This window comes from Camarhynchus parvulus, chromosome 3 (genome assembly GCF_901933205.1).
Source record: "Camarhynchus parvulus chromosome 3, STF_HiC, whole genome shotgun sequence".
Lineage (NCBI taxonomy): Eukaryota > Metazoa > Chordata > Aves > Passeriformes > Thraupidae > Camarhynchus > Camarhynchus parvulus.
Genome location: NC_044573.1, coordinates 66,893,550 through 66,920,555, shown reverse-complemented (window position 1 = coordinate 66,920,555; position 27,006 = coordinate 66,893,550). Strand labels below are relative to the sequence as shown.

Genomic DNA, 27,006 nt, shown 5'->3' with positions numbered 1-27,006 from the left:
TTAAATGGCTGCAATTATTTTTGCACAAGTCTGCTGAAGGAAAATCTGAGTTTTAATTTTTTCTCCATAAGCACCAGAAGCATGTGCTGCATCAACACAGCATGCTGGCACCACCTCCACGGAAAGCTAATTAAATAATTTGGATACTGTACTAGGAGTATCAGCTTCTGGGCTAATTTTCTTTTCAGGCTACCAAACACATGTACTTTTTTATAAAGCTGTGTTTGGGTCATTCCATGACAAATATGAAAGCTGAGGAGGATTGGTACGTCTGCTCTAAAGAATAAGGGCTGCAAAATTTTAAGCCAACAGGGTCCACTGTACCTCAGTAAGGTTAAGGCTGTTAAAAAACAAAAAGACCCTCACCAAAGTCATGCTTATGTGGTCAGTTAAAATGTGCTTAATTTTAGCAGACGTGATGTTGTTGAGCCATCCTGGTGGCCAGCACCCTGTGGCCCTCCATCTTTGATTATTTTATTGTTCCATACTGCATACTGCAAGTTGTAGGAGTCAATGTTCTTTCTCTTAACAATTGCTGGCTTCCCAAACGCCAATTGTCCTTTGACATGCTCTGTTTTAAATAAGGGCTGAAGAGCAATAGTGAGGCTGAAGGCCTGCCATAAAAAACACTGCGGCGTTCCATGGCACTGGCAGCACACACGTAGTCATGCATTCAGCTCTCCTTTTGGGGACTATTGCTGCAACATGCTGGAGGTGCAAAGGACCAAGCTGTAAGGAAAGCGAACTCTAGAGATTCCAGATCTGAAAGTCCTCTAATTGAAGATGAGTCTCTTTATGCCAGACAGGCTAAGCAAAATGTGCCTTACCCAACCCACTTCTCCATTGTCCCCAGCAGTAATAGAAGTGGACACGGTATATAAGATTGCCTTACAAAAGGCAAATATATTTAATAGTGTATATACAAATTGATAGTTCAATAATGCTATACAAAGCAGGAATATCTTTAAAGAAACCCTGAGCAAAAAGGAGGATGTAGTTTTAATTTTACACTTATTGCAACATTATTTCTGGTATTTGTTTGCTATAATGACTAATAAAAGGAATATGTTAAAACCAGATGTTAAAATAAAAGTGGGCATTCTTTCCATTTGTAGCTTATTAAAAAATCTAGAGAAGAGAGTTCTGCCCCATCAGCTTTGGAAATAGATGTTTAACATAGTAGAGAACAAGCTGAGCCTGAGTAACCCAAGACAACCAATTCCTTTAGCAGAAAGAGTGTCTTCTGTCATCAAAAAGAGCCATCTGGAAGAGTGTTGGCTCCCTGCCAGGAACAACCCTTTAACAACCACTCCTCGTGTGCTTGAAGTTGTAATGTTCATAGCGGCACAACCTGGAGTGTTGGTAAAGGTCCTATTGGAGGAGCAACGTATTCCTCCTCCCGCAGCAACCGCAACAGGATGTTCTTCTTATTCTTTGGCCAGCTATAAATGTGAGTGTTCTGCAGCCAGGTAGGCACATGTTCCTGAAAAAAACCAAGGAAAATAAAAGCTAAATCCCATAAATCCTTCTGAATCTCTACCAGAATCTTTCAGATTCCATCACACCCTGCCAGGGAAGATTTAATTCTGTCTGTTCTAGGCACTTCCTCTAACAACAAGAAATGTTAATTTGGCTTCAGAATTGTATTTGGGTTCCTAAATAAATGAACTTTGTGTGATCCCACAGCTTGCCTGTCTCTCTTCTGCCATCACGTTGGCTAATTTCATCATGTTTCAAAGGAAGTCTGATGTCAATGACAGGCATCGAAAAGCTTGTGAAAATAAACGGAGAGGAGAGGAGAGGAGAGGAGAGGAGAGGAGAGGAGAGGAGAGGAGAGGAGAGGAGAGGAGAGGAGAGGAGAGGAGAGGAGAGGAGAGGAGAGGAGAGGAGAGGAGAGGAGAGGAGAGGAGAGGAGAGGAGAGGAGAGGAGAGGAGAGGAGAGGAGAGGAGAGGAGAGGAGAGGATCTCAGTGCTCCTAGCAAGGAAAGGCTGCCACCTTAGTAGCTGCTAAAGAATCCATACAGCATGTTCAACATTGGGATGAAGATCAGTAGGGAAAGCCTGGGACCCCACAAGAACATTTCACATGCTGGTAGCCCTCTCTCCCTCCCTTTGCACCTTTCTTCACCAAGCATGGTGTGCTCTGACCAACTGAGCAGAAGGCTGAGGCTGATACTGAGCTTGAGGAGAGACTAATGCATCTCCAGATTAGCAGGGTCAAACTTCCACCAATCCCTGCATCCTGGAAAAGGTGCAGTTCTTCACAGGGGTTGGCTAATGTCCACTAACATAATGAAGCTGGGACCAGCATGGCATTGGAGAGTGACAGCCGGCTAACGGAGATGAGCCTGCCCAGACCTCATGTTCCCATGCTCCCACAGCCTTGGCAAGTTTCCATATGGATAGTCTGGATGTTAGGGGTGAAGGGCTATTATAATACCACTAATTAACAAAGGGACAGATCCTTGACCAAAACCAGTTCATGGTCACCATGAGACAGATTTATTTTGGAATTGGAGACACCAGAACCTAGCCAAAATGAGTCAGCAGGTAAGCAACATGAGGAGCCAGGACAGCCAGCACTTGGTCCCTGGACCTCTTATTTAGCAGTGTTTTCCCAAGGTAGCCCCTGTTAGGAGTAGCACAGTTCCTGTCAAGCTAGTGGAGGACAGAGTGAAAAGCTGCTGGCATGCACATCTCTGGCACCTCGCCAGGGGATGCCCTGGCATGGGCTGCACATGTCCTGCTGCCAGCAAACAGCCTAGCTGCAGTCCAAACCTTTCATTCCCATGATCATTGGAAGGGATTTTAATCTTTGTGAATTTTACTCCTTTGACAAAGCTCCTTGGAATCGGCCAAGAGACAAATGTGACTGGGGGAAAGAAAGATAACTATATGCATGCACATACATACCATTGTTACATGGAATTTGTTTCTTTACTAAATCTTGTTAAGAGCTATAGAAGGAAATGCAATTAAATATGGCAGGGGTTTTACCAAATGAGCCCTTTCTCTACCTTTGATAAGAAACTACATTTTTTTGACAAAGGAAATACAGGAGATATAGTCAGTCCAGACTGCAGAAATGCATTTGATAGACATCCACGTGGGTAACTCAGTTAAGATGGAAATTAGTGTGAGAAATGTGTAGTAGGTAAAAAATCAGCAAGTGGGGATATAATGAGGGAGGCACTATACATTCAGAGACAAGCTCTGTGCCTTGCTTCCAAAACTGCTTGTGCAGTTTTAATACCCTCCATAATGAAGCCAGTGCAAAAAACACCTGGACATGAATCAGCTCTGGCAATAGTTTTAATTTGAGAGAGGTATGTAGGGGTAAAGGGTAGCTATAGCTGCTGTTTTTATCCAGAGTGAGAAAGGGGCTTTTCCTTGCCACACAACAGCATCTGTCACTGCAGGTGGGAGTAATGGGAAAATTGTTACTGTCCTTTACATTGTTAAAATTTGGCTGTGTATCTGTGAGCTGAGAGGAAATTCTCTCTATGCCATAGGGAGAGTATTTGATAACTCCATAGTTCATACTGGTAGGAAGAGGGCAGAGTGCATTGGTGGAGAGGACAGGACTGTTCAGGGTTGTGACAGCAGAGCATGGTTTGACATCTCCTGCCTTCCCTGGCACCAGCCCCGTTCATCTCACCCCTTGGTTGTTTCCAGAGGAAGCCTCTAGCATGGGGCAGTCTTGGCTTATTGCTTTGGTCATCAGGTGGCCAGATGAGGAGGACACATTTCTGTGGATTGTTGTGATGCAAACCTTGAACCAGCAAGACCCATTTGTCCTTTAGCAGTGTAGCTGGAAATGCTAGTTCCACCTTAACTGTGTGTTGTGCATTCCTCGCCTCATTATTCAGCTTCCTAATGAACGCTCCTTGGATCACACAGATCTCTTCCTGTTGGAGGTCGACTAATTTTCACATACCAGCAGTGCTTTATGATGTGCTGTGTATGAGATTAACTCATCTAATAGCCCCATCCCCAGATGAAACCTCCAAATCTTCATTTTCTGCTTTTTTCCACTGCCAGCTATGCTAACACTTGAATGTATAAAGGACAGTATAAAAAAGACAAAATTGAAGAAATTTGCCCGCCAACATCATCCAATTGTCCATATACTTGGCAGTTTTTCAGGTACCTCACTTCTTCTGACTGCCTCCAGACTTCATTACTGCAACTTGTTCAGGCTCTGGTGCTCTCCTTCCACCCATGATGTCCTCAGTTACATTATCATTAAGGAGCTAGATGAAGGTAGGTGATGTACCAAAGGATTATGTGGAGAAAGAGACTAAAGCTTAACAGCAGTAGAAAATGCTCATCTGCATAATTTAATGAGAAAGGCACCTCTCAAAAAACTGAAGGGTTATGTGGACTACAGAGGGTGGACAGGAAAGATTCCTGGAGCCTGATGCCTTGATAGACGCAGCTGGATAAATCAACCCTGGAAATTCCTTATAGACCACTCACTGTCTGAGAGAATTGCTGCTATACACTAAATAGTCTTCTGATAAATAAAGTTGAGCCCAAATTAACATAACTTACCGTTCTGTCTCAGAGCCCCAAGACAGCTATAGTGTCTCCTGGAACACTTCTCTCTGCAAACCTTAAGGTGCCAAGTGGCTCTAGACTGTGTGGTCTGTTCACGTGGTGGGCACTCCAGTAGCCCCAAGGTCAGGAGCCCTTTTCCCCCACCAAAGACTGACTGAAAAAGTGCTGACTGCTTCTCTGCCTTTGGCCTGCCCAATTCCCACCACTGCTATCTTCCAGGTACTTACTTAAGGTAAGTAGCAGACTGAGATCATTCAGGAAGGGATCTGAATGACATGAAATACCAAAGGTATTGTTCAACCCACAGGACCTCAAATATTTTACAAACCCAGGGACATAGTTTCAAATTTCTGATCTTAAATCGCTGCTTAAATAAAGAACTTCATTACACTAAAATCCACAAGTGTGGTGGGACTGCACAGCCTTGTAACTATTTATAACATTGTTTAAATTTTGACTCATGTTCCAAAATTTGGGCACCCAAAGAAATATAAAGATTCTTTCCATATTTTTCTAAAATGCAGCTGTACCTAGGGGCAACATGATGGCTACCCAACAGTGCACAAAGCATTTAGTTATGTAAAGTAAACATGAATACAATGCAGGAGATTGAGAAAGCTATAACTGAAGTCTTTTAATATTTTTGTCTTTGTAAAAATCCAAGAGATTTCCTGAGTGAGGTAGAAGAGATGGGAATCTGTTGCATTACTTATTTCTTATTCTCAAATGAATCTTCAAAACAAGTAAGGAGGGCAGATGAAATTGCAAGTCCTAAAAAATCCTAGTTTGCCTTTGATGGGCCTGTCACAGTTCAAGAAACAGCCTAGTACTTCAGTATTTATTATACTCTTTATTTTTATATTCTCAACATACCCTCTTCCAGACCCTCTCTTCACATAAATCCTGCCCATCTCACTCATCAGCATTGCATTTGGACAAATTATAAAAGTGTTAATATAAAAAGCATGCTTCCTGAATAGATTGCCCCTCTCCATTTAAATTCTTTCAGTGCACAAGGCAATTGGAGCTTTAGTTGTACATTCATCATCAGAAATACATTTATACGCTGATTTATGTTGTGGATGAAATGTTTTTTATTTGCATGTACACAAACCTATGAACTTTGGAATACATAAACCTATAAGCTTTGAATATTACTTGTAGGCTATTAAGAACCAAGAAATTGAGTGTTTGGGTTTTAAGATTCCATCTGCTGCACTGTGTTCAAAATAATATGCACTTAATCATGTGGAAAGTATATAAGCATGCATGTATGTTACCTTTTTGGCATTTGGGAAAAGCACAGGGATGAATCTGAAGTTCATACTTCCTTGCTGTATAAACTCAATCTGCATCTAGAATAGAACAAAAAGCCAGTTTTATTGTAATAACATGACAGTTTTTCTCTGCATGCATCTGAACCCTATGTATAAAAACATTCCTTGCTTACTTAAACTGCTCTTCTGTTAAATGAGTTGATCTATTGCTGGTGGACTCGGTGTTGTTTGGTTTGGCCACTTAATCTAATTCTTCATTGCTACAGAAAGGATACAGGAAAGATCTGTCAACATTTCTTGAACATTCAGTTTCATGGTGTGAAATAATTGTGGATTTAGCTGCAGGTGCAATCCCACGAAATCCATCTCGAACTGGTGAAGCCTGGCTTGACTAACACCCTGTTTGGCCTACAGATGGGTGAAAGATTTCAGCCAGAGGCCAGGTCTGTGTCTGAGCCACAGCCCAGCCTGTTCCCCATGGCCCTGGACACAGACATCCCAGGGCTGGTATGGACAGCAAGGTACTGCTGAGAGCTCAGCTGCTGGTGACAGCTTCTGAGAAACCTGACTGCAGATTCCAGAGGGGGGATCAGATGGGTTACAGGCTGAGAAAGGCAGCTAACTGCAAACCAAGGGAGAAAGGATCAGCTTCATGGCTCTATGGGCTCTTCTGGGCTGAATGTCCATCCTGTGAGAGGCTGTGGAGATGGGTGTCTGGTCCTCTGGCACCTCTCTGCACTCCCCAGGAGCCCCACATTGCATCTCTGGCCTTTGCTTTGCAACTCCATCCTTCATTCAGCTCTACTGCTGCCTAAGAAAAGACCTCAGCTCCAGGATGGCTGAAGCAACAGGGGCTGGTTTAGAGGAGGAAGGTCAGGCACTGTTAGATAAGATTCTGCTCAGGGCTGTACAAGGGCTCAAGAAGGTGAAGGAGGGGAAAAATACCGAACAATAAAGAATATGAAGAAATAAGATGAGCATGTTTAATAGGATTTTTCTTCCTTGAACCTCTTAGCAGATGTTAATGAGCATACGGAGCTGATGAGAGGAAGGATTAATGAATTCCAAAGAGGGGTGTTTAACTATGGGGATTAGGGAAAACAAAGCAAAGAACCTGCCATTTGGAGACAGATTTGTCTTTTGAGAAGAAGAGACAGTCTTTGTAAAACAGCAAATGCACGTCCTTGCTTACCATCCTGTGGATGTATTTAGTATGTAAGCCGTGTTCATCTCTGTCCAGCTGGGATTCAGCCCCTTCCACATCCTGTTTGTATTTTGGACTGATTGCTATGATTATCATCACCGTCTTCTGTTAGGGAGAAAAGCACTTTCATGAAATTGAGAAACGCAGCGTGTTTGGTAGAGGCAGATCGGAAATCTGCCAGTTTGTGTTTTAAGTGATCTTTGTGTTCCTGGCAAACACAAGAGGATCTCATTCATTCTGGCAGGAAATACAGGAGAACTCACACACTCGTTCTCCTCGTTATTTCTCAACATCTCAATATAGAAAATCAAAATGTCAAGAGATGTATTAGCAGCTACCAGTTGACACTTGGAATCCCTGTCATAAAAAGCTACTTTTTATCAGTGTAGTGTCTATGTGCATACACAGAAAACTTTTGTCTTTAAATTCAGACCCAAATGTTTTCCAACAGCTTAAGCAGAAGTGCATCTCTTTAGTCATCTATGGCTTTTTATACAAAAAGCTACTAAAGACAGCAGTCTGTGGAAGCTACTTCTAGGGCTCTCAGTGGCAGAAATGATGTCTTTTCTTGCTGATCTTAGTGGCAAAGTGTGCAGAGAGGTGGCTGTGCAAAGAGGGATGCTGTTGTGGATGGGCTGGGCAGTTTTAGGGGTACCTGAGAGCTCTGTCACAATGGGCTGAAGGCAATGCTCCTCCACCTTGCTAGGACAGCCCAGATCCTGCCTCTGACCTGTTTAATCCCAGCCCCACACTTGAGCTCAGGTTTCCAGAGAGGCGCCATCCTTTATATCTGGGAAACATCTCTCCTCCTTAATGGCAGGCCAGGTGAAATGCAGCAGATGAAAGCTTCCTACTTGTGTTTACCTGGGGCCTGCCTTTCATCCCCAGCACGTGAAGCCTGTGTAAGGCTTCCAAATCTTACAGTTTGCCAGGCATGTAATTAACTCTTTCCTTCTGTGCTGTATTAAGAGAATCTGCCCCACCATAGGGTCAGATATGGTAAGGAGCCATTATACCTTTCACTGACTCAACATACTCCTGAATTAATTTGCTTGTGCTTGACATGTGTGTAAGCACTTACAGATGTTGAGGGTTTGCAAGAGACATGCCCAGTTGTACACTTTCCTCTGCTTGTGTCCAAGCAGTCTCTTCCTCCACACACATGTAAGGGTTTTGAAGTTAGAAACTGCCTCTACAGTCAGTGAGGGAAACCAAACTTTTCTGGGGTGGGTAGTCAGAGAAAGATCCTCAGGTGAAGGCAGGAGATTGTTCTCTGCACATACTGGTTTCTCCTACTGACTGTGCACAAGTCCCAGAGGAGATCTGCCAGCTTGTATTTTAAGTGATAATGATGTTTTTGGCAAAAGCAAAGTCACCCTGTCTTCTGGTTTCATTACCTACATTACACACAGTCAGCCCAAGCCTAATTTGTCCTGATGCAAGCCCCAGTAGGCATGACTGCATTTCCATGGCAGAGGTCCCAGGCTGGCTCTGCATGCAGTTGTATCCTGCCTGCATGGACACCTGCAGGAAACCTGTGTAGGGCTGCCTCAGATGGCTGAGTTTCCTTGCTCAGGTGGAGGAGAGTCCAGCATTTCTGTCATCCTGTTCCTGAGCCATGGAGATCTGGCCAGAGTGAGTCAGAGACCCAGTGGACGCTCAGCAAGGCAAGAATCCAAGGAAGGCAGCCCACAATGGCTCCTGTCCAGTGACAGAATTGCCAGTTTGCACCCAGCTGTGCTGGTATAGTCCAACCACTTGGCTTGATCCTAAAGGAGATGTGCACTCACTGCTCAGGGGAACTTCAGAGGAAGTTGCTGCTGCAGGGGACAGCACTGGCAGCAAGATAAATCTCTGTTTTACTGCTTAGATAGATACAAAGTGATGAGAGCAAATCTGTATATCAACCAAGAGAATATCAATTTCCAGTTTAAATGTAGAATGGTTTATCCAGAAGAAGCCTTCAGTGTTTTAGATATCAGTGTAAAAGCTACAGGTGAGAAGGATGAACATGAGCCATGACTATGGCAGCCTGGGATGAAATACAGATATCATTGTAACCAAGCACAGCTAAAGCCCACTATTTAAAAAGGGGATGGAGGAATAACTTTTCCAATGGCAGCTTCAGGCTGGATGTAACAGGCAGCATTGGAATTTTGCAAGAATGCCAGGATTAGCCCTTCATTTCTTAAAGAAAGAGCTCTGGGACCATCAGATACAGATGCGAGTGAGATTTGCCTCTCTCTGCAACACCTCTGCCATTTCTACAGGGGCAGGGAAGACAACAGTAGGGTCTTGCATTTTCATTCTGTCCCTGCTGTGTATTAGAATAATTCAACCATTTTCCTCAGGTCACCTCTGCTATAAACAAGGTTAAACTGCCCTTACATACATCACCTAGGTAGCGCTCCATCCACTTAATGATGTCAATACCTCGTACCGTATCCTCAAAGATATCAATCTGCAAGAGAATGAAAGTCTGTAGTGAGCATCCCTTCACCTTTCCTCTCCATTTTAGGGCACTCATAGAGCACCTACTCCTTTCTTTGTTTATGACAAGCATTTCCAATTTCCTTAGGAAAAAAATGTGTACATGCACTTCTCCCCTTTCCATGCAGTCCTGAATCAAGCTGGGCAGGCAGCAGGCAGAGAGGGGCTGCTGCAGGCACATCCTTGGGCTCCCACTCAGCTGGCCCTTTGACTGGCTGCCCTGCCAGTCCCCAGCTCCCAGGCATTTTTTACTGGACAGAACAAGGTGCTGCCCACCTTCTCCATCTGTATAGCTGCAAATGCCTGCTATTTTCTGACTGCAAGGGTCTACTGAGTGGGAAACTTTAGCTTCATATTGAACTAAATATTCAGGGTGTGTGGTGGGAAGTCAGCCAGGTCACTGATAACCGCGTGCAGTTACCCAGACTTCAGTGACAGACTTCACAGGACTGAATATGACCAGCACTGCTGGCTTCTCTGCACAGCCAGTAAACCCAGAAACCAGCAATCAGTGACTGTGACCAATGGAGTAATTATTAATTTCTCCAAGTTTTCGAGATAAGAGTCATGATCTGCTCTCAAGTCTTTCTTTTTCCCTTTCTGAATGCAGAGAGCCCACTTGTTTCCCTGCTTTGGGGCCATTTTGCTGTATTTATTATTCTGCATCAGGCTCCAAGAGTTGCCTGTCCAGCAAAGGTGCTATTAATGAGCCTTCTACTCTGTAAAGCTATGGTGCCCAGAAGCTTTCTTATGAATTGGTCATAGTACAGAACTGCTGGAGAGAAGTATAATTGCAGTCTCTGTAAAAAAATCTTTGATTCATGAAAATAAATAAGCATGTGCAAAGCTCCCCACTGAGTCTCATTCAGTTTAATGATAGCCACTTGCTTAAATGCTTTCCTGAACTGGAGCCAAAGAATGAAGGTTGAGGGGTCAGGTAGCATATGCTCTTGAAATAAGAAAATATGAATCAAGATTTTGATGAACACTGAATCCTAGAGCCTCTGTGGGCCTCTAAGATGAAGCAAACTCATGAGAAATTCAGTAAAAATCAGAATGGCTTATGGGATTAGAAAGTATGACAGACCTTTTCAGGCCAATGATTTTCAGAATCCCTTTTAAAAGTATAACAAAGCAAAATCACTTTTAAAGGGATAACAAAGCAAACGAAACCACGAGATAGGCTGTTTCATTAAGTTGTGTGAATTTTAGAATCTGCTTTTAGTTCTTTTTTAGCAGAAAGTTACTCACATCTGAAGAATCAATGATATAACAGCATTGGAGAAAATAAAAGGTAGGACAGGAAGAATGTAAAATTGACCTTTTGTAATCCTGATATTACAGATCAAATATGAGACAATATTAATGGAATAGCTCACAAAACCTCATGTTAATTGCCCATCTGGTGTCACTAAGTGAAATTTTCCAGGATCATTATAAAAGCATATTTCAAAGCACAAAATTCAGTTAAAAGAAGAACAAACTAAGAGGCAGATCATTTAAGTTACAGCTTGCAAAACCAAGGCTAGTTCATCCTATCTGTATCTTCTTTAGCCTACAAAATGTGATGATAACCAGAAAACCATTTAAATGGGCAGTGTATTGCTTCTGCTTTTTTTAAAAAAACCTCTTCCCTGGTTGAAAGCCATTTTTTCTGGAAGGAATACTTACAGCAGTTTGAAATCCGTTTACAGACAGGAAGTTCACAAATTTCATAACCTCCACTGCCGTATCCACCGAGTAGGTTATAAAGACCTTGCCTGGGAGAGAGAGTCTGTATGAATATATAACACATTTAAATACACCATTCAGAGGGTGAGACTGTCACAGCCCTCCTTTAAATACACCATTTAGAGGGTGAGACTGTCAGAGCCCTCCTTTAAATACACCATTCAGGGGCTGAGACTGTCACAGCCCTCCTTCTCCACCATGCTGCAGGTTCTGCCCACTTAGGTCTCTTTGGATTGTTTACAAAATGGATGTGGGATAGTGCAGTGGCTCAGTATTGAAACCAACCCCCTGTCACAAAGACCTGCTCTAGATATGAGCTCCTCCAGCCTTACTGGCAAGCTGCAGAGGGTAAATCCCTCTGCTGCTCCCCCTGCCCTGTGGCCAGAGCTGCTTTCTCCCATGCTTGGGCATACCTGAGCCTGGGCTCTCACCCACAGCTTGAGTTACCTGCACTGGCTGCAGCCAGCACAGCTTTCCCCAGACCCACTGATATGACAGAGCTGGAGGGGCCCTTATGCATGTCACACTGCCTCTCCTTGGAGCAGCACTAACACCCTGTGCAGGCAGGATGCATGGCTAGTGACAGCAATGCCCTTGCCCTTGTGGGAGGGGTTTTCATGGCTTTGCATCAGGGTAAAGCAGCTGGCTGATCTAATCCAGCTGTGCATCTACCAGAGATGACCCTGTTTTACCCAGTAATTCCTCCATCTAGGACACACTAACTGATAAAGTAGGGTTTATCCAAGAGTGGCATCTGGTATCATAACTCACTCCCCTGCAGGCCAGAGAGGTGTGACTCTCTGGATTTGAAAGGTGATACGCGGAATGAAGGAAAAAGGAAAAATCAAAACCTCAGGAGAGCTGTGGGGGTTCTTAGCAATGGTACATCTCACGTACTAGTCAGATTGGCATTCAGAAAGAAGCTTTTTTTCTGAAACCTAACTTTCCCCTAAGAGTTGGAGGGTGAATGCCTCTGTGGTGCTGGTGGCAATAGAAGCATGTCAGTCAGAGCCTGTGCTGCCCTCAGCATGTCCCAGAGTCCTCTCCAAACTCACCAGTTCAGGGAGAAACTGAGGCCAGGGTTCAACATATTTGTCTGGTTTGGGACAGGCAGAAACACTTTATCCCTCAGGCTTTGTTTGTTTTTAGTCTTTTACTGTAAGCCCCAGCCCCTCCTGTCTCAAAGGGACATCCTGTTTAGCAAGGAGTCATGAAAACAATCTGAACAGTATTTACTTTTTGTAAACAAAATAACAAGCAATTAATGACCACTATGTTTTCAGGATTCAAGGGGTAATTCCATCCCACCAAACGCAGACACTCACACCCAAGAGATATGGTGACACTTTTCTTGTTATCTTACTGTCATTTCCCCCTGCCTTCTCCTCCTCCCCCTTCACCACTCTGGAGCTCTCCCACCTAAAGCTGTTGGGCCATGCTGTAAAATCTTGCACAGAACAAATTTGCTAACCACTTACGCAACTCCTCCGGCAGATTGCTGGTTCTCAGAGTTCCCCTGGCTGCAGGGTTACTGAGAGGTCTTGGGACAGCAGCTGGAGATGGAAAATTGTCAGAAGGACAACCACATGCTTCATCTGGTCCACATGCCTTGGGGGGCAGCTGACCATTAGGTAGCTGGTTGTATAGCTGGTTTCTACAAAGAAAAGCAATGGAGGATTTGGAAAATACTTATTTTTCGGCAAAATCCAGAATTTTTTCTCCTGTTAATAACAGATTAAGAACTTTATCTGCATATTAGCTATGAAAAGTTCTTGCAGAAATGCTTGGCTCAGCACATCTGCTTAGTTATTACAGTGTCTTTGGAACAGATACCTTGATGACAGGCCATCACAAGAAGCAGTTTATCGGAGAAACATTAATCACAGGAAGTAAGGCACATCATAGCTGAAAGCTGTTCAGTTTGCAATTAGCAGAAGCAAAGGCTGTTTCTGAGTGAGAAATAATGGCATGTCATGGATGTTGTTATGCACGTGTGGAAGCAGGGTGGCCCTTGGGTAATGTCTTCCCATTATCTAAAGAACCCTTCATGGCACCTCAGATGCTCTCACGATGTCCTGTGTAGTGCAAGAGGCTCAGAGAAAGCTGGAAATTGGGAAAATGGGTCTACAAGGGCACTCCAGCTCCAGCTCCAGCTCTGGAGGCCCTCCAGCCTTGGACAAACCCAGTGTTTTGCCAAAGGGAACAAAGTTAATTTCTTGACGAGCAATGGCAGACCCAAGCAAGAGTTTCTCATGTCAGGGACTGGCATTCCAGAGCTGCAATAACCTTGCCTAATGTCTTCTCCATTGTAGCAAACAGACAGAGAGGGATGATTTTAGGAAGTTTAGCAGTTCTTGTCCTACATTTTGGATTCAGATTTTAAGTCAACGGGAAGGTGAATCTATAGAGATTTTTATGCGAGGTGTGCTTGCAATCTGCTGGGTTGAATTTGTTGGATGAGTTTTAGGTTTCTCTGAGAGCTTTTCCCCACAGAGCCATGATGCTTAGTCAATCAAGACCACTCTCCTTTTTTCCTTAGCCTTCCTTAAATGAATGATGACAGGCTGGTCGCAGCATGTTTTCTGTTGTCACATTAAGATCTGGTTTATTCATTTCGGTGCAGATGTTTTCTGTTACAAAATACTCTATAGGCAAATATTACCAGCATATAACTGCTGTTCCTGGAGTCAGCCTGCAAGCAGCAGCCATGCAGCCACAGGACAGACCCTGAGTATTCTGGATTTCTTTTCGCAAAAGAAAGTACTAACAAAAGCAACGCATGCCTCATCAATGGCCACAAAAAACACTACCCGGTGGCTAATTTACAGATCTTCCCAAAACTCCACCTTATTTAAAAAATGTGCCAAAAATCAGGAGTTTGGTTTTAAATTTTACTACTGCAAAGGATACCCACTATCTCCCAATATTTTTACATTTTCATACAAACTCTTCAGTGCAATTCTCTCTGCTGCAGGCACTCCCTGATCCTGCTGTCACTTTTCTGTTACACCCCTTAATCTTTCAAAGGCCAGAGCAGAATGGTATTTCAACTGTCTGCCCTCTTTTGTCCTGCCCATTCTCACAGTTCCCTGCCAAGACCATGTCACGTAAGTGGACATTTTCAAGCACAGATGCCTGCAAGTTTAACACCTCTAAAAGTATTGTGGCACTTGAATAAAAACAGTCTGATTTCAGATATTCTCAGAACCTGAAGCTTCAATTTGTTTTTAGATAGCTGAGTCTGAAGGAACCCCTGCATGAATAGGATTTCCCATCTGCTAATGAGATACTTATAAGAATTGAAGGCCTGGTAATCAATATCTGAAAATCATCAAAATCTGGATGAAAAGTGCCAGACATTTTGCTATGAAAAATCATAGAAAAGGCTGCAAACTGCAGTGCAGAGATATATCAGCAACTGATGGGATTTCCTCCCTTTTTCTCTGCACCACAGAAGAGGTAAGAAGGAAGTCACTGGAAGCCAGTGATTGAGTTGTCCCAGGCTGGTACAGTGTAAAAGCTGAAGACCCAGCAAGCCACCAAACTGACCTTTGCCCATGAGCAGGAGAGCTCCAAGGTTTCAACTGAGATATTTTTCAACCCCTCATCCATTTAACCTTCAAGCATTTATCTTCCTCAAGGCATGCATTTCAGGGGGTGCTCTGACAACCTATCAGGTATCCGGCTTTGAAGTCCTTTAGGAAAGGGTCAGGCCCCCATTGGGTGTAAAACAGCAAATAAAGAAAACAACCCAGCATCTCACGTTTACTCCTGCAGCCTGGGCATGCTCACAGTACAAGGATTCAGAATTACTGGTTGAAAACCCACAAAATCAGATCAGAGGAACTTCCACTTCCCACAATCCCCACCCCCCAGGCATACTTACGGGAATCGAGGAGGACCAGGGGAGGAGCACGTCCTCTGGGGTGGTCGATCTCCAGTGCCTTTGGGAGCACGGAGGTTTGAGTAATTTGGGATGACTTGCTGGGCTGGGCGGATAACTCTCATGCAAGGTCCAGGAACAGGAGGAAGTGGTTGCGATGGCTCAGCAAAATGCTGGTAAGGAGTTCTGCCATCTGGGAGGGTGAGAAAATAAAGGCAGCAACTATCATTTCAGCCAACACATTTTTGCCTCAGTTTGTGTTTATTCCTTTCCAGGCATGTCTCAGGAAACTGAGCAGTTTGGAGGCATTTGCAGGTATCTCGCTCTGAAAGGAGCCAGATGAAGGAATGTTTTGGAGTCTGAAGCTTGCTATTTCCCATCCACATACGGCAGGGTTCAGATCCCTGCTTGGGGCTGGGCTGTTGGGACAGCTGACAGTTAAACATTCAGAGCTGCCTTGTCCCTGTTCTTACTGTGCTTCAGTGTTTTTTGGTACAGTTTTTTTCAAATTTCATTTTGGCAATGACTTGTGAAAATGAATCATCCCAAAGTTCTCATAAAAGCAGATGCAAAATCCTGGAACAAATCAGTTTGCAACACTAAGGCTAAACAGACTGTGATTATTGTAAATGAAAAGAGGAAAAATAATCGCTTAGTTTGTTACTCCACCCTGTGTGAATTTTCTGTCAAAGTGACATTTTAAGGACTTGCTGCTGCTCCCGTTGCCATCCGAGAGGCTGTAGGGGAAGCCCAAAGTGATAATTTTGCTCAAGTAATTCTGAAAACCTTTACTGTTGCTAGCCACACATAATACTGATTAATAACTACTGTACAGTGGAACTGTTGGCATAAACTGAAAGAGAAAGCAATGTAAGCTGTTTGTTTCCCAATTGGGGAAAAGGAATTTTTTTTTCCCTCTCAGTCTTTCTGCTTGTGGTTTTCATTAGGCAGCAATTCTGTGCACTTCCAAGCTGCTGTGTGCAGATCAAAGTCCAGCCTGGCAGGGCTTATTAGCACTGCATGATTATGGTGTTATGAGCTGTCTCTAAAAGCTGCAGTACTCAAATGCTCTTTTCCCCCAAAACTGGTTTTTAAAATCCTTTTAGCTATTTTTGGGTCATGCCTTCCTTTCCCTAGCAGCCATGAGGACTATCTTTTTTTTTTTTTTTTTAAGGGGAAGATAAAGAAAGAAAACAAAGCTTTAATAGAATACTCCAATTCCAGGAGCCAACACTAAAGAAAAAAACCCTCCAACCAACCCCATAATTACACATATTCCTGATGAAATTGTGAGTCAGCAACATTGTATTTGTTGAGACTTTTTAGGAAATTTTCCCACCCCCCTCTTAACTATTTGCAACAGGACAGGGTGAAAGGGACTGGGAGAACCATACTGCAAGTCAATATTGTTTCCTCCTGGATTCCTCATGACCAGCTCTAGGGAAGGTGACAGGGATTTGGGACACTTGGTTTGGTTTGGAGGTTTTAAGGCCAATGTTTCACCAGCCTCCTTCGGATCTGTCTGCTGCTACAGTGTATTGGATGCAGCCACAGTTCAAAGCACAGCGTGGCCAGGCGTGTGTGCCGACACACCCCCACATCCCTGAAAGACAAGTATCTGAAAGTATGGTCCCTAGGCACACGGCATTGCTGTGAACATTTCTTTGACTTCAGAAGCAGTTTTGTTGCTGTATCTCAAATAGCAGGTGCCCCAGCCAGTTTAGAGCCTCGGGGCACAGCTGCTATTCCCCAGGGGAGATGCAGAGCTTTGTTGTGGGTTGCCAGTGCCCAACAATTATCTGAGACACACGGAGCTGTCAGGAGGTGATTTACGCTGTAGCAGGCATGTGAGAAACAGGAGTACAGTTGCCAGCTTCTTGGTCCTGACCAAATCTGCTCCAGCCATCTGAGTTTACTTTACTCTTTTTGCCCTCTGGATATGGCTAGAATGGTAGTGATTTTTCTGAAGAAAGCCTTTCAGAGTTCCTGCTTTCAAACAAAATGCCCTCATTCAGTAAATGTCCTATTTCTCACGATGCCTGCTTGTGGAGGAGGTAAACTGAGGTAAATAGAGAGAGGTGTTGTGCACCCAGCTCTTTGTCTGCTTAGAGCTGAAGTGAAAGGAGAAGGTAGGAAAGGAAAACCAGAGGACATTTTCCAAATGTAAGCTCTAGATGTTGTTGAAAGCCCATCTGTAGCCCCTTCCCCTTTACAAAGTTCCAAAATCAGAGCTGGAAACCGAGTTTCTGAAACCCTTCTCTTTCATATACCTAATTATAGCACATAGCTGAAATGACAAAACTCCTCAAACAGATGCAATATAAATGCTGTGGAGTCAAAAAAAGGTTAAAAACCAAAATGGTTTATCAGAACAGGCCTACAGCTTTTTATTACAAAGCCAGCCCAAAACAGGTCAGGGCTCATGAGCCTAATGTAATATAAATTATATTAAAACAATGATGTTGCTGTTGAATGTTCAAAGCTCGCTTCATAACAGATAAAAATCTCAGAGACTGAAAAGGAATACTAATTAATAGCAGGCTGTAAACTGCACTGTAGCCTCCCAGAGCCAGAACGCCCATATTGAGGGAGTCACATCAGCGCTCAGCGACACAGTCACCAGCAGCTGAGAGGGCTCCATTTTAAGTAATGAGCTTTCATTTCAGCTGACAACAGAAAAAAAAATTAGGATGATGGATGTCACGCTCTTTTCACATAGAAATAAAACACATGGGTGAGTCTGGTCATAGTGCTGGGAGATACTATTTATGGAGATCAAGGGTAACCTCCCATCCTGATCCTGGCAGGAAATTCTCAACTTTGGAGATCCAAGGGGGAGCAGGGAAATCTATGAAAACAACAGGAATTGAGTGGGTATAGGAGGCTGCCGAATGACTGATGCAAGGAGGAAGGAAATGACTAGAATATGAAATAACAGCAGGGAGAGGCTGTGCATGCTCAGCGTGACCGACAAAGGCTGGTTTCTAAGCAAAATCATTCGCCTGCACTCGATGAGTAACCGTGACCTCTTTAACTCAAAGAGGTTCAGACGTTTTGCAGCAGAGAGTCCAGCCACATAACCCAAAAAACTGAAACTGTAAAATGGACTGCAATTAGATGTTTAAAGAGCTTAATAATTGCATGCTGTGCTGGAAACACGCCCTTGGTGAACAATGGCTGAGATACAGCCAGAGAACCTCCTGTGGAATGAGAGGTGCTACTCACATGGGCCGGGGGGGGGCTGCTGTGCCGGGCAGCCGTGCCTGAGGCAGCCGTGGGCCTGCGAGGGCGTGTTGGGATGGGGCAAGTGATGGCACACTGGGCACTGCTGATGCTCAGGTCCCAGAAACTCTCTGGAGATCAGTGGTCCTGGGAGGTCCTGGGGGTTCAGCACAGACACCAGCGGTAAGGGGGGCTCCAGGTGCCTGATGCCCATGACGTCTTGTGACTGGGAGTTGTACCCGGTATCTACAGTCCCCAGCTCTGCCAGGAGTCTGTTTCCTGAGGGTTGCTGTGACTGTGAACTCCCTTGGCTGCTCTCCTCCAGTGAGTCCTCAGGAACACCAGACAAGATCTGCTCTGATTTACTGGACTTGTGCCTGGTGTCAGCTGAAAGCTGTGATCTTGGCTGCATGCCTGGCTTGTCCATAGCTATAGAATGTGTCTTTGAGGGAAATACTCCTGATATTGATTCACCAGGGGAACAGGAGTGTCCACCTCCATCAGGATCAGTATATTTTGACCACAAGCTGCTGTCTGGCTCCACGGACAGTGCTGAATGATGATGTCCTGGCGCTCTGCAAAGGCTAGATGGATCGGCCTGAGGTGTTCGAGCAACACGTGAGCTCTGGGCCTCTTCATGCTCCATATCCTCTCCAGAAGGCTGCAAAGCCTTTTCCAAGACATGTTCAGGTAACTGGGACCATGGCAGGGATTCATCCACTTCGACTGGTATGCTTCGACCCACAAAAGTGCCTAAAAAAATTGAGAGAAGTAACACTGGAGATGGACAGCCACACAGTTAAATGCCTGTCATCCATCATCCTTCACTGACTGTGAGCTGGAATACTGAAGAGCAATATGTATTCCTTATATTCTTTAATGCTTTTTAAAAAGATGGCAGAAAACAGCAAGAAAGGTCTGGCTGACTTTTGGCAAAACAAGAAAGTAGAGGGTTAGCTGGAGTGAAGCTAGTAGAGAGTTATAATTTGGACTAACCTGACACAGAGGCCATTTCCAAAGTTTTTTGTTGGACCGGAAGTGAGTCAGCTGCCTTACTGCAAGGCCAGGATTTTTCAGCAAACTGGAAAACAAGAAAAAGGACTCTTGTGAACACGGTACTGTTTCACATGGGCAATAATCCTAAAATAACTATCTCAGATACTGGAAAAGAAATAGCAGTTAAAGTTTTGGAAATTGTGTTGCGCAAATCAAATGTTTTTTATGGGATTTCTGAAACCTACTGTTCCGGCTGACACTGGAGGGGGGAAAAAGCAGATGAACTGTCTCTCAGAAGTAATTCTGGCACCTGATAGTAAATTAGACTTAGGTCTGGAGGTTTGGTGTAGGCATAATCCAGGCAACACAACCACTCGCAAATATTTTACTCCTGACCTTCTAATAACAGCTGATGCATTGGATTTAAACTTTATGACACACCTAGCTGAGTAATTTCAACTTCAAATCTTGTTTCCAAGTACTGCTGCTTAATTTATTGTACCATTTCTTCCAGTCAATTATCACAGGACTCTCATTATTTGTAATTGTTGAAAATTAAAAGATCATTTAGAGAGATTAGTTATTGGTTGGATTTTTTTCCTCTTTCCTTCAGAACTGACTTGGGCCCAAAACAAAATTATCACTTCCTTTTGGGACTGCTATTGCAGTAGATTTGGTCTGGCCAAGTGACTCCTGATGATGGACACCTCTGCCTCCCCCCGAGTCAGGACGACAGCAGCAGTGATAGGTGAATGCTGAGCAGGCTTCAGGAAGTGCAGCCATCTTCATCCTCTTACAGGGCGCAGCTCAGCTTGCTCCCAGCAAATTCTCTTTTTTCCCATGGAGTATAGAAAAACACGCTTGGTGCTCATCATTTCCCCAGCCTTATATCAGATTGAAGAAGCTAAAATTCCAAGTAGGAGAGTTATCAGAGGAGAGGGAACTAAGCACTCAAGCAATGGGAATGACAACATTTGGTGAAAGAATCTGGCCTGAAAGCCTGGTAGAGAAAGTCAAAATCACAATGTGTTTGAAGAGCTTTTAGAGATCCAAGGGTTTCTCCCAACTTCAGTCACAATGTTTTGAACAAAAAAGTCAAATGAACAACAAATTTAAATGATCACTCTATAAAAAAGAGTTGAACAGGATCACAGAGAGGTACCAAGCAGTGTCCCAGCCTTTACCCTGGCTTCCACAGTGATTCTGTAAAAGCAAATGTTGTGCCCCATGTTTACAGGGCAAGGTTGAGGCTTTTCATTTTTGCTGATCAGATCAAATGACACGTACTTCCCTCTGAAAGTACCTCTGGCACAGAAAATTCTGGGTGTAACATTTGCTGGGAAGTAGGATACAAACTGTGCTTTGCTGCTGGGCTGCAATGTAAACATTCCTCCTCTATGTAACTTAAACCCCATCTGTGCAGAAGATTTGCCATATATTCATACATACCCTATGTTATATTAAGCACATCCACAGGGAGAGTTATCCTGGGATAATTACAGTGGGATAATTACACTGGTAAATTTTCCCATGTAGGCAAGTCCTCAGAGCAGCTATTAGCTGCACCAGCACAGCACACACGCTGCTGCTGCTGCTCTGACAGCTGCAGCCCCTGCACGAGCGAGCTGGCTCTGGTGCCAAACCAGCTCCTGCCATTCCAGCGCCCAGGCTGGAAAGGCTGACAGTCAGCTCACCACCATTACGTCTCTCCCTGAGGTTTGCACCCCTTTTCCTCTACACCAGGTCACAAAAATCAGCCAAGCCCGCTAAATCCCGGTTTTCCAACCAGCATAACTGATGTGACAGGAAAGAGAAAACCTCGAGCTCTCAGCACCCATGTCAGGAACTTGATGCTGTGCAGGGGTGGCAAGGTGTCCTTTGCCTGGGACCTTTGGTCACAGTCAGCTTAAATGATGACTGCCCTGGGGTGATGACTCACCAGGGCAGCACAGCACAGTCAGATTTACACCAACTGGGCTGTAAAGCTGCTGAGTGGTCCCCTGACAGAGAAGCACCTGTGAAGGAGAGGTGTCAAATGCCCTGCAAAGCATCTGTCTTCTGCTTACCTCAACAGTTTTGTAAACCTGACCCTTGGATCAGCTGGCCTTGAAGTGCCTGCTCAGACGTGCTTCAACTTGAGGATATCTCTCTATGTTTGGTCGTAAAGTGAATGACGGCACTCCAGCAGCACAAATCACATAGCAATCTCTTATCTCCCCTCTGAGCATCTCCAGTTAACTGGTTCCTTGTGCAAAATTCACCCTGGTGTTCACAAAGCACAACTCAGCTGAGGACTGGGGTACAGCTCCACCTTGTAGGCCACATGCATTGTCTGATCACGCCTCTATTTGATATAATCCTTAGCAAACATACAAACTCCACTTTTCAGAAACAAATTTGTAATGCCTCATACACCAAGACGCTGTTTTGATGGTCTCTGAAGTAGCTGGGTGAAAATACTAGAAAATGCTTTGAATTCAGATCCTCTCTATTCAATAGCCTTCAGTTTAGCACCATGCCAAGAACAGATTTCTGTGGAGAAACTGAGATCTCAATCCAGAGCTCGATGAAGTAAATGGAAATCTTTCTATTGACTTCTGTAGGTTTTGGATTGGGTGTCAGATGGGATTTAAAAGTGACTAAATTCCTTCGGAGGCTACAACCTCCGAAGTTTTAGGTCTTTTAGTTCCACTGCTAGCATCAGACTATCTATGAAATGAAACTGCATTAATCTAATGAAAGGGACAATACGGGCAAGAAAACTTCAGATTTGCTTTCCTAAAGTTTGCTATTTAATGTATTTAGTCTGCCTTTTGGAGAAGGGGTATTAGGACTCCAGTAAACTGTATTGCAAATCATCACCCACTAAACTCTTCAAACATCTTGCTTCAGAGTATTTCAAAAACGTCTTTCCAATTAGTTTAACCTCAGAATGGATAAATGCCTCTTTATCTCCCAAATCAACTTAATATTTAAAAGACAGCCTTATTTCCTTCCTGTGTAACATGACCTCAAAAAATTACTCCAAATACCTGAGTGAAATAATTTGGTCAGACAGAAGACACAACCAATTCCATCACTTACGTTTTTACCTGCAAAAAATTCTAGGTTTTTTAGACAGGTTTTTGCTTAGACCCTGCCCCTGCTCTCACAGGGTCAAGGTAGGAGGCACCAAGGGGATGAGGGCTTTGGCATTAAAAAAGTAGGAAAAGTGACTTCATCCTCCTCCCCCCTCAGTAGCCCTGGCTGGAGAGAGAAGCTGTTACAACAGCAGAGCTCTGTCTGTAGCAATGGCCCCTGGGATAAATTAACCCCAGGACATGCTGAACATCTTTTAAGCAATGCCGGCAGTGGCATGTGGATGGGAACTCCCAAGAGAAATCCCCACACTGCTGAAAATATAACAGATTATTTAAAAACATCCTCCTCCAAAAGCAGTACTTCAGGGTGTTGTTTTTGCTCAGCTGAAGATTCTTGGCTTTTGGAAAAAGACCCAAAAGAGCCCATTATCCCTGTATTTTATGTTGCCTTGTGCTGCTGAGTTTCATTTTGCTTTCTTTGACTTTTCTAGTTAGCTTATCCTGCAAATACAGTTAGGCATAGGGCAGAAAAATTACCTGCTTGGTCTCCTGTGTTGAAGAACTAGAAGAAAGGAATGCTTCAGCATACTAAAATACCCTCAGAAACCTGTAGCCTGATCCCTTCTCTGGCACAGAGGCTGCTGGAGAGCAGAGATCGTGCCCAACCTCATTTGGAAAGACACTGCAACTTCAAGTCAGTTCATGATATTGCCAGAAAACGTCAAGAATTTAATATCCCCCCTGCACCTCTGACTATTCAGGAGATTACTGATAACCAGCTGGAGCCATTGCATATATTTCTGCTTGTAATAAAGTAAGGAGGCCCTTCCTAGAGGGACAGAGCCTGGACTGCTCCCAAAAATGTCAAGGGAACTCCTTAAACCACTCTTTTTCCTTCCTCTCCTTATACACCCAGTTCTGCAATGTGCATTAATTCAGCAAATAACCTTTGTGGGTGGGTGCTCAGTGATTCAAGCTCCTGAGAAGAACCCCCTTCCAGCTTCCTTGTGAGGCTTCCCACACCCAGAGAGCTTCTTCCTCTGCTTCTGCCAGGGAGACAGGGGACACCACCCAGAAATCCTGCTTACATCCAGCTGCTGCTGGCCGTGGCCATTCCTGGAAACCTGCAGGGACAGCATAAATGAAGGGGAGCAAATTCTTCTGCAGGTCAGTAGAGATGGGCCTGAGCACCCAAGTCTGAAGCAATGGCCAAAGTCCCCTAAAAATCCTCCCATGGAGGCAAGGGGACAAGGGGAAGGCTCTTGGGCTTAGCTCATCTGTGCTGTTTTCTTGCAGCTGATTGCAAAATCCATCAGGTATTTATTTCATCAAGTTTTCCAGCAGGAAGACTTGTCAGGATGCGCTGTCCCAAAACACACCATCTATCTGCTTTTGATTAGAAACCTTCTGTCATGAAGAAACAGAGTAGAGAGACTGCAACATGAGCATGGTTGTGCTCTCTGCTGCTTCTGGAGAGGGGGAGAATATTTTTGCTCTTTTGATCAAAGTTTTATTTGTCTACCTTGTTAAAACAGAAAACATTAGGATGAGAAAGAAACCTCACCTTCCTTGGTGCACAACACACGAGGACAGGGTTTTTTATTTGCCAGTCACAGCATTTCTGAAATGGCAAGGGTAGAGATTAAGGCAAAGCTGAGATCACAAGGGGTGGGGACAGACAGGTATTTCTTGATTTCCAAATAATTCCTGTGTACTTTGGCTGAATCTCTTAAGCTCCCTGGTGCTGCTGATATCCATCTGCAGGATGGGAGTAAGTGGATGCAGAATCTGCAAGCTGCTGTGAGGATGCACACGCTGAGATCCCAAGGAACGCTGTTGCCACGGGGTGAGATGAATGTAAGTGTGCAAGAGCACTTGCTCTAATGCTGCTCTCTCTACAGAAACACTAGACACAACTTTCCTCAAAAAATCCCAGAGGGAAATCCTTACAGGAGGAGAAAGTGCAAATGTGGGAATTGGCTTGGGTCTAAAAGTTAAATAAGCACTGCCAAGGAAATCCAAGCTTCAGAGTATCGCACTTCACCATGAGAAATTTCAGCTGCTATCATCACGGACACTGACCCTCTCCCTTGGGTACCCTGCACAGCAAAGACTAAGGCAACATGCCACATTCCTAGCCCAGACTTTTAGCTCCCTAGGGCAGGTAATGCTTATTTTTATGACTTCTGGAAAAAATTAGAAAAAGAATAAGGAAACAATGTTCTTCTGGCTATATGGTTGCTCTCATGTATTTTCTGAAGCCATGGCAGGAAAATCTACACGTGCCAGGAGAACATACTTCAAATCCTGTCTGCATGGCAAACTTCACATTCTCTTTTGCAGCACTAATGCTGCTTCACTGGACAATCCATAGTGCAAAGGCTAGAGCAGACCTGATATTTTTTGTCTTTTTAGTGTAGACATTGATATACATGTTGAAGGAATGCTGGGAAGTAAGAAACTAGAAGGGTGACAGCCTCTAGCAGGATCCAAACAGGCATCTCAGATATAGGCAGTTTTCTAAACTTTGTGAAATATGAAAACATCTACAATTACCTTCAGTACGCTTAAAAATGTGATTGTTTTCCAGAGGCTACTTCCTACCCATTTCTGGTGTTGATAAAACTCTCACAGGCACTTAAGAACCCCCAATCTGGGACGTTCCATAGCCCTGGGACATCCAAAACTCCTGTCACAAAACTGGGGCTGGCTCAGTGGGGTGGGATGGGGGGATTACTCTGAGAAGCATCAATTTCCTCAGCCTGCTCTCCTACAGCTTCATGCCTTACATTGAAGACTCTGGTTCCCAAAGAGCCCCAGGTATTTCACAGGGCTGATGTCTCTCCCCTCCCCAGCCTGCTCTGCAGCGCGAGGGCTGCGCGGTGCGTGGGCGGCGGGAGGCTGAGGGAAGCCTGCGGGACCTGACGTGTCTCCCTCGGCTGGCGTGAGAACAGCCTCGCTCGCTTGCAGTCATGAAACGTGCAGAAATGTGTGTGTCTTTCAGACATGTACCCTCTGCCAAACTTCAAAAGCCACTGCTGGGGGTGGGGGGCACTGACAGACACGAACACCATAATTGCACATGCCTTGCTTCCTGCCTTAGGAAAACAGAAAGAAAACTCAACTCCACTGGAAAATAAAAAAATGAAAAATACAGCATGCTTCCAGACACTGCCAGCTCTCTGCAAGGGTAAGGCCAGTTTCAGAGGCTGATGGCATTGAAGGCAGCAGTCACCTGCCCACCCTGGCCCAGCCCAGCCACCCCTGCCCCTCGTATCCCTGTCTCTGGAATCACCCACCATGGGTGTCACAGCAACACCTGGTCACGGTGGGGCACGGCTGTGGCCAGTCCAAGCCTTGACCCACCCAGGGCTTGCAGGAAATGGGAATTTCTGGTCTCAGGGTTGCTGCTGGTGGTTGAGGACCAGTAGATGCATCAATCTCAGTGCCCAGCCAGTGCTAACCCTACAAAACCTGTATCCTGAAACTGGGTGAAATGGGAGCAGGTTTTATATGGCAGCAGGTTATATATGGCTGATTTAATCCTAATCAAAAAGAAATACTACCACCTTGCTCCCACTTGTTTCCATGCCAAGGCTATAGAGAACGGGGCAAAACCGATGTGTTTTCTTCACACCTTGCAGCCACCGCTCCCTCACCAGCTCTGTGGACCTGTCCCGTGCAGTCCCAGGTCAGCCGGGGAAGGGGAGGGAAGGGAAGGGGAAAGGGAAAAGGAAAGGGAGAGGGCCATCGAAAAACACACCACCTTGAGCCTGCAGAGCCGGGCAGGGCGGGATCGGGATCAGGCCTGGCCGCCACTCATTGCCAGGCAACTACGTAAATAGGCAGGACAACATTTCGACACCAGGCGTGTCCGTCCCTAGCGTTTACCCCAATCCCCTCCTGATTAAAAAAAAAAAAAAAAAAAGAAAAAAAACCAGAACAAGAACCAGCAAACAAAACAAACTGCAGCAAAATGGCTGAAACATGTTGCAACCATCTGTGAAAGTCGGGCTCTCATGACCCGAGAGAGGGGGGAGAAAGCGAGCGAGACAGCGATTTGAGGGGGGGGAAAGAAGCCCCAGCGAGAGCCGGGCGCGGGTCAGCAGCTGAGGGCAGACAGGGGCCGAGAGAGGCGGCACCTCCGGCACTTCTTACCTTGCGGGCGAGGGAGCTTCGCGCTGGGCTGCCCCGGGAGAGCGAGAGGGCTGCGCGCCTCCCGCGCTCCCCGCCGCGCCCGGGGCTCCTTCCTCAGCCGGCCGGGCGGCTTTCCCTCCTTTTACGACACCCTCCCTGCCTGCCTGCCTCTCCCAGGTGAGCGGCAGAACTGGCTCTGCAGCAGGAAGTGGAAGAGCACGCAGGGCTCGGCGCGGCGGCCGGCGGGAGAGCCTCTGTGAGGGAGTGACACTTGGAGGGAGGCTCAGGGCTCCCCGGCCATGCCTGCGTGCGGCTCGCCGCCTCTGCCCGGGGAATGCGGGCGGCCTCTGCGTGAGCACCGCGGAGAAATAACTCAGGGGGAACGCCGGTGTGGTTCCTAAACGATGTGCCTCGTCGGGAAAGTCA

General features: G+C 45.1%; 1 protein-coding gene across 4 annotated transcripts; it reads right to left on the bottom strand.

The window, feature by feature from the left end:
* Positions 1-991: 991 nt before the first annotated feature.
* TRAF3IP2 (TRAF3 interacting protein 2) lies at positions 992-27,006 on the bottom strand. 4 transcript variants are annotated; one of them, XM_030946230.1, is made up of 11 exons: positions 26,602-27,006; positions 24,008-24,064; positions 19,364-19,448; positions 18,371-19,120; positions 15,149-15,338; positions 12,741-12,916; positions 11,203-11,291; positions 9,434-9,502; positions 7,030-7,146; positions 5,841-5,915; positions 992-1,483 (listed from the first exon to the last, which is right to left on the bottom strand). In XM_030946230.1, the coding sequence occupies exons 3-11, from the start codon at positions 19,377-19,379 to the stop codon at positions 1,337-1,339; spliced, it is 1,629 nt and encodes a 542-aa protein (XP_030802090.1). In that variant the 5' UTR covers positions 19,380-19,448; positions 24,008-24,064; positions 26,602-27,006; the 3' UTR covers positions 992-1,336. The 4 variants fall into 4 exon arrangements, 3 of the variants coding, with proteins under 3 accessions (XP_030802090.1, XP_030802089.1, XP_030802091.1); XR_004060617.1 differs by lacking the exon at positions 24,008-24,064 and having other exon boundaries at positions 9,439-9,502; XM_030946229.1 differs by lacking the exon at positions 24,008-24,064.

Excerpts from the sequence above, each read along its gene's own strand:
- TRAF3IP2 (XM_030946230.1), bottom strand. Across the intron at positions 9,503-11,202 it reads TAAACGGATTTCAAACTGCT|ATTGATATCTTTGAGGATAC; the intron begins GTAAGTATTCCT and ends ATTCTCTTGCAG. Across the intron at positions 5,916-7,029 it reads CTAAATACATCCACAGGATG|ATGCAGATTGAGTTTATACA; the intron begins GTAAGCAAGGAC and ends GTTCTATTCTAG.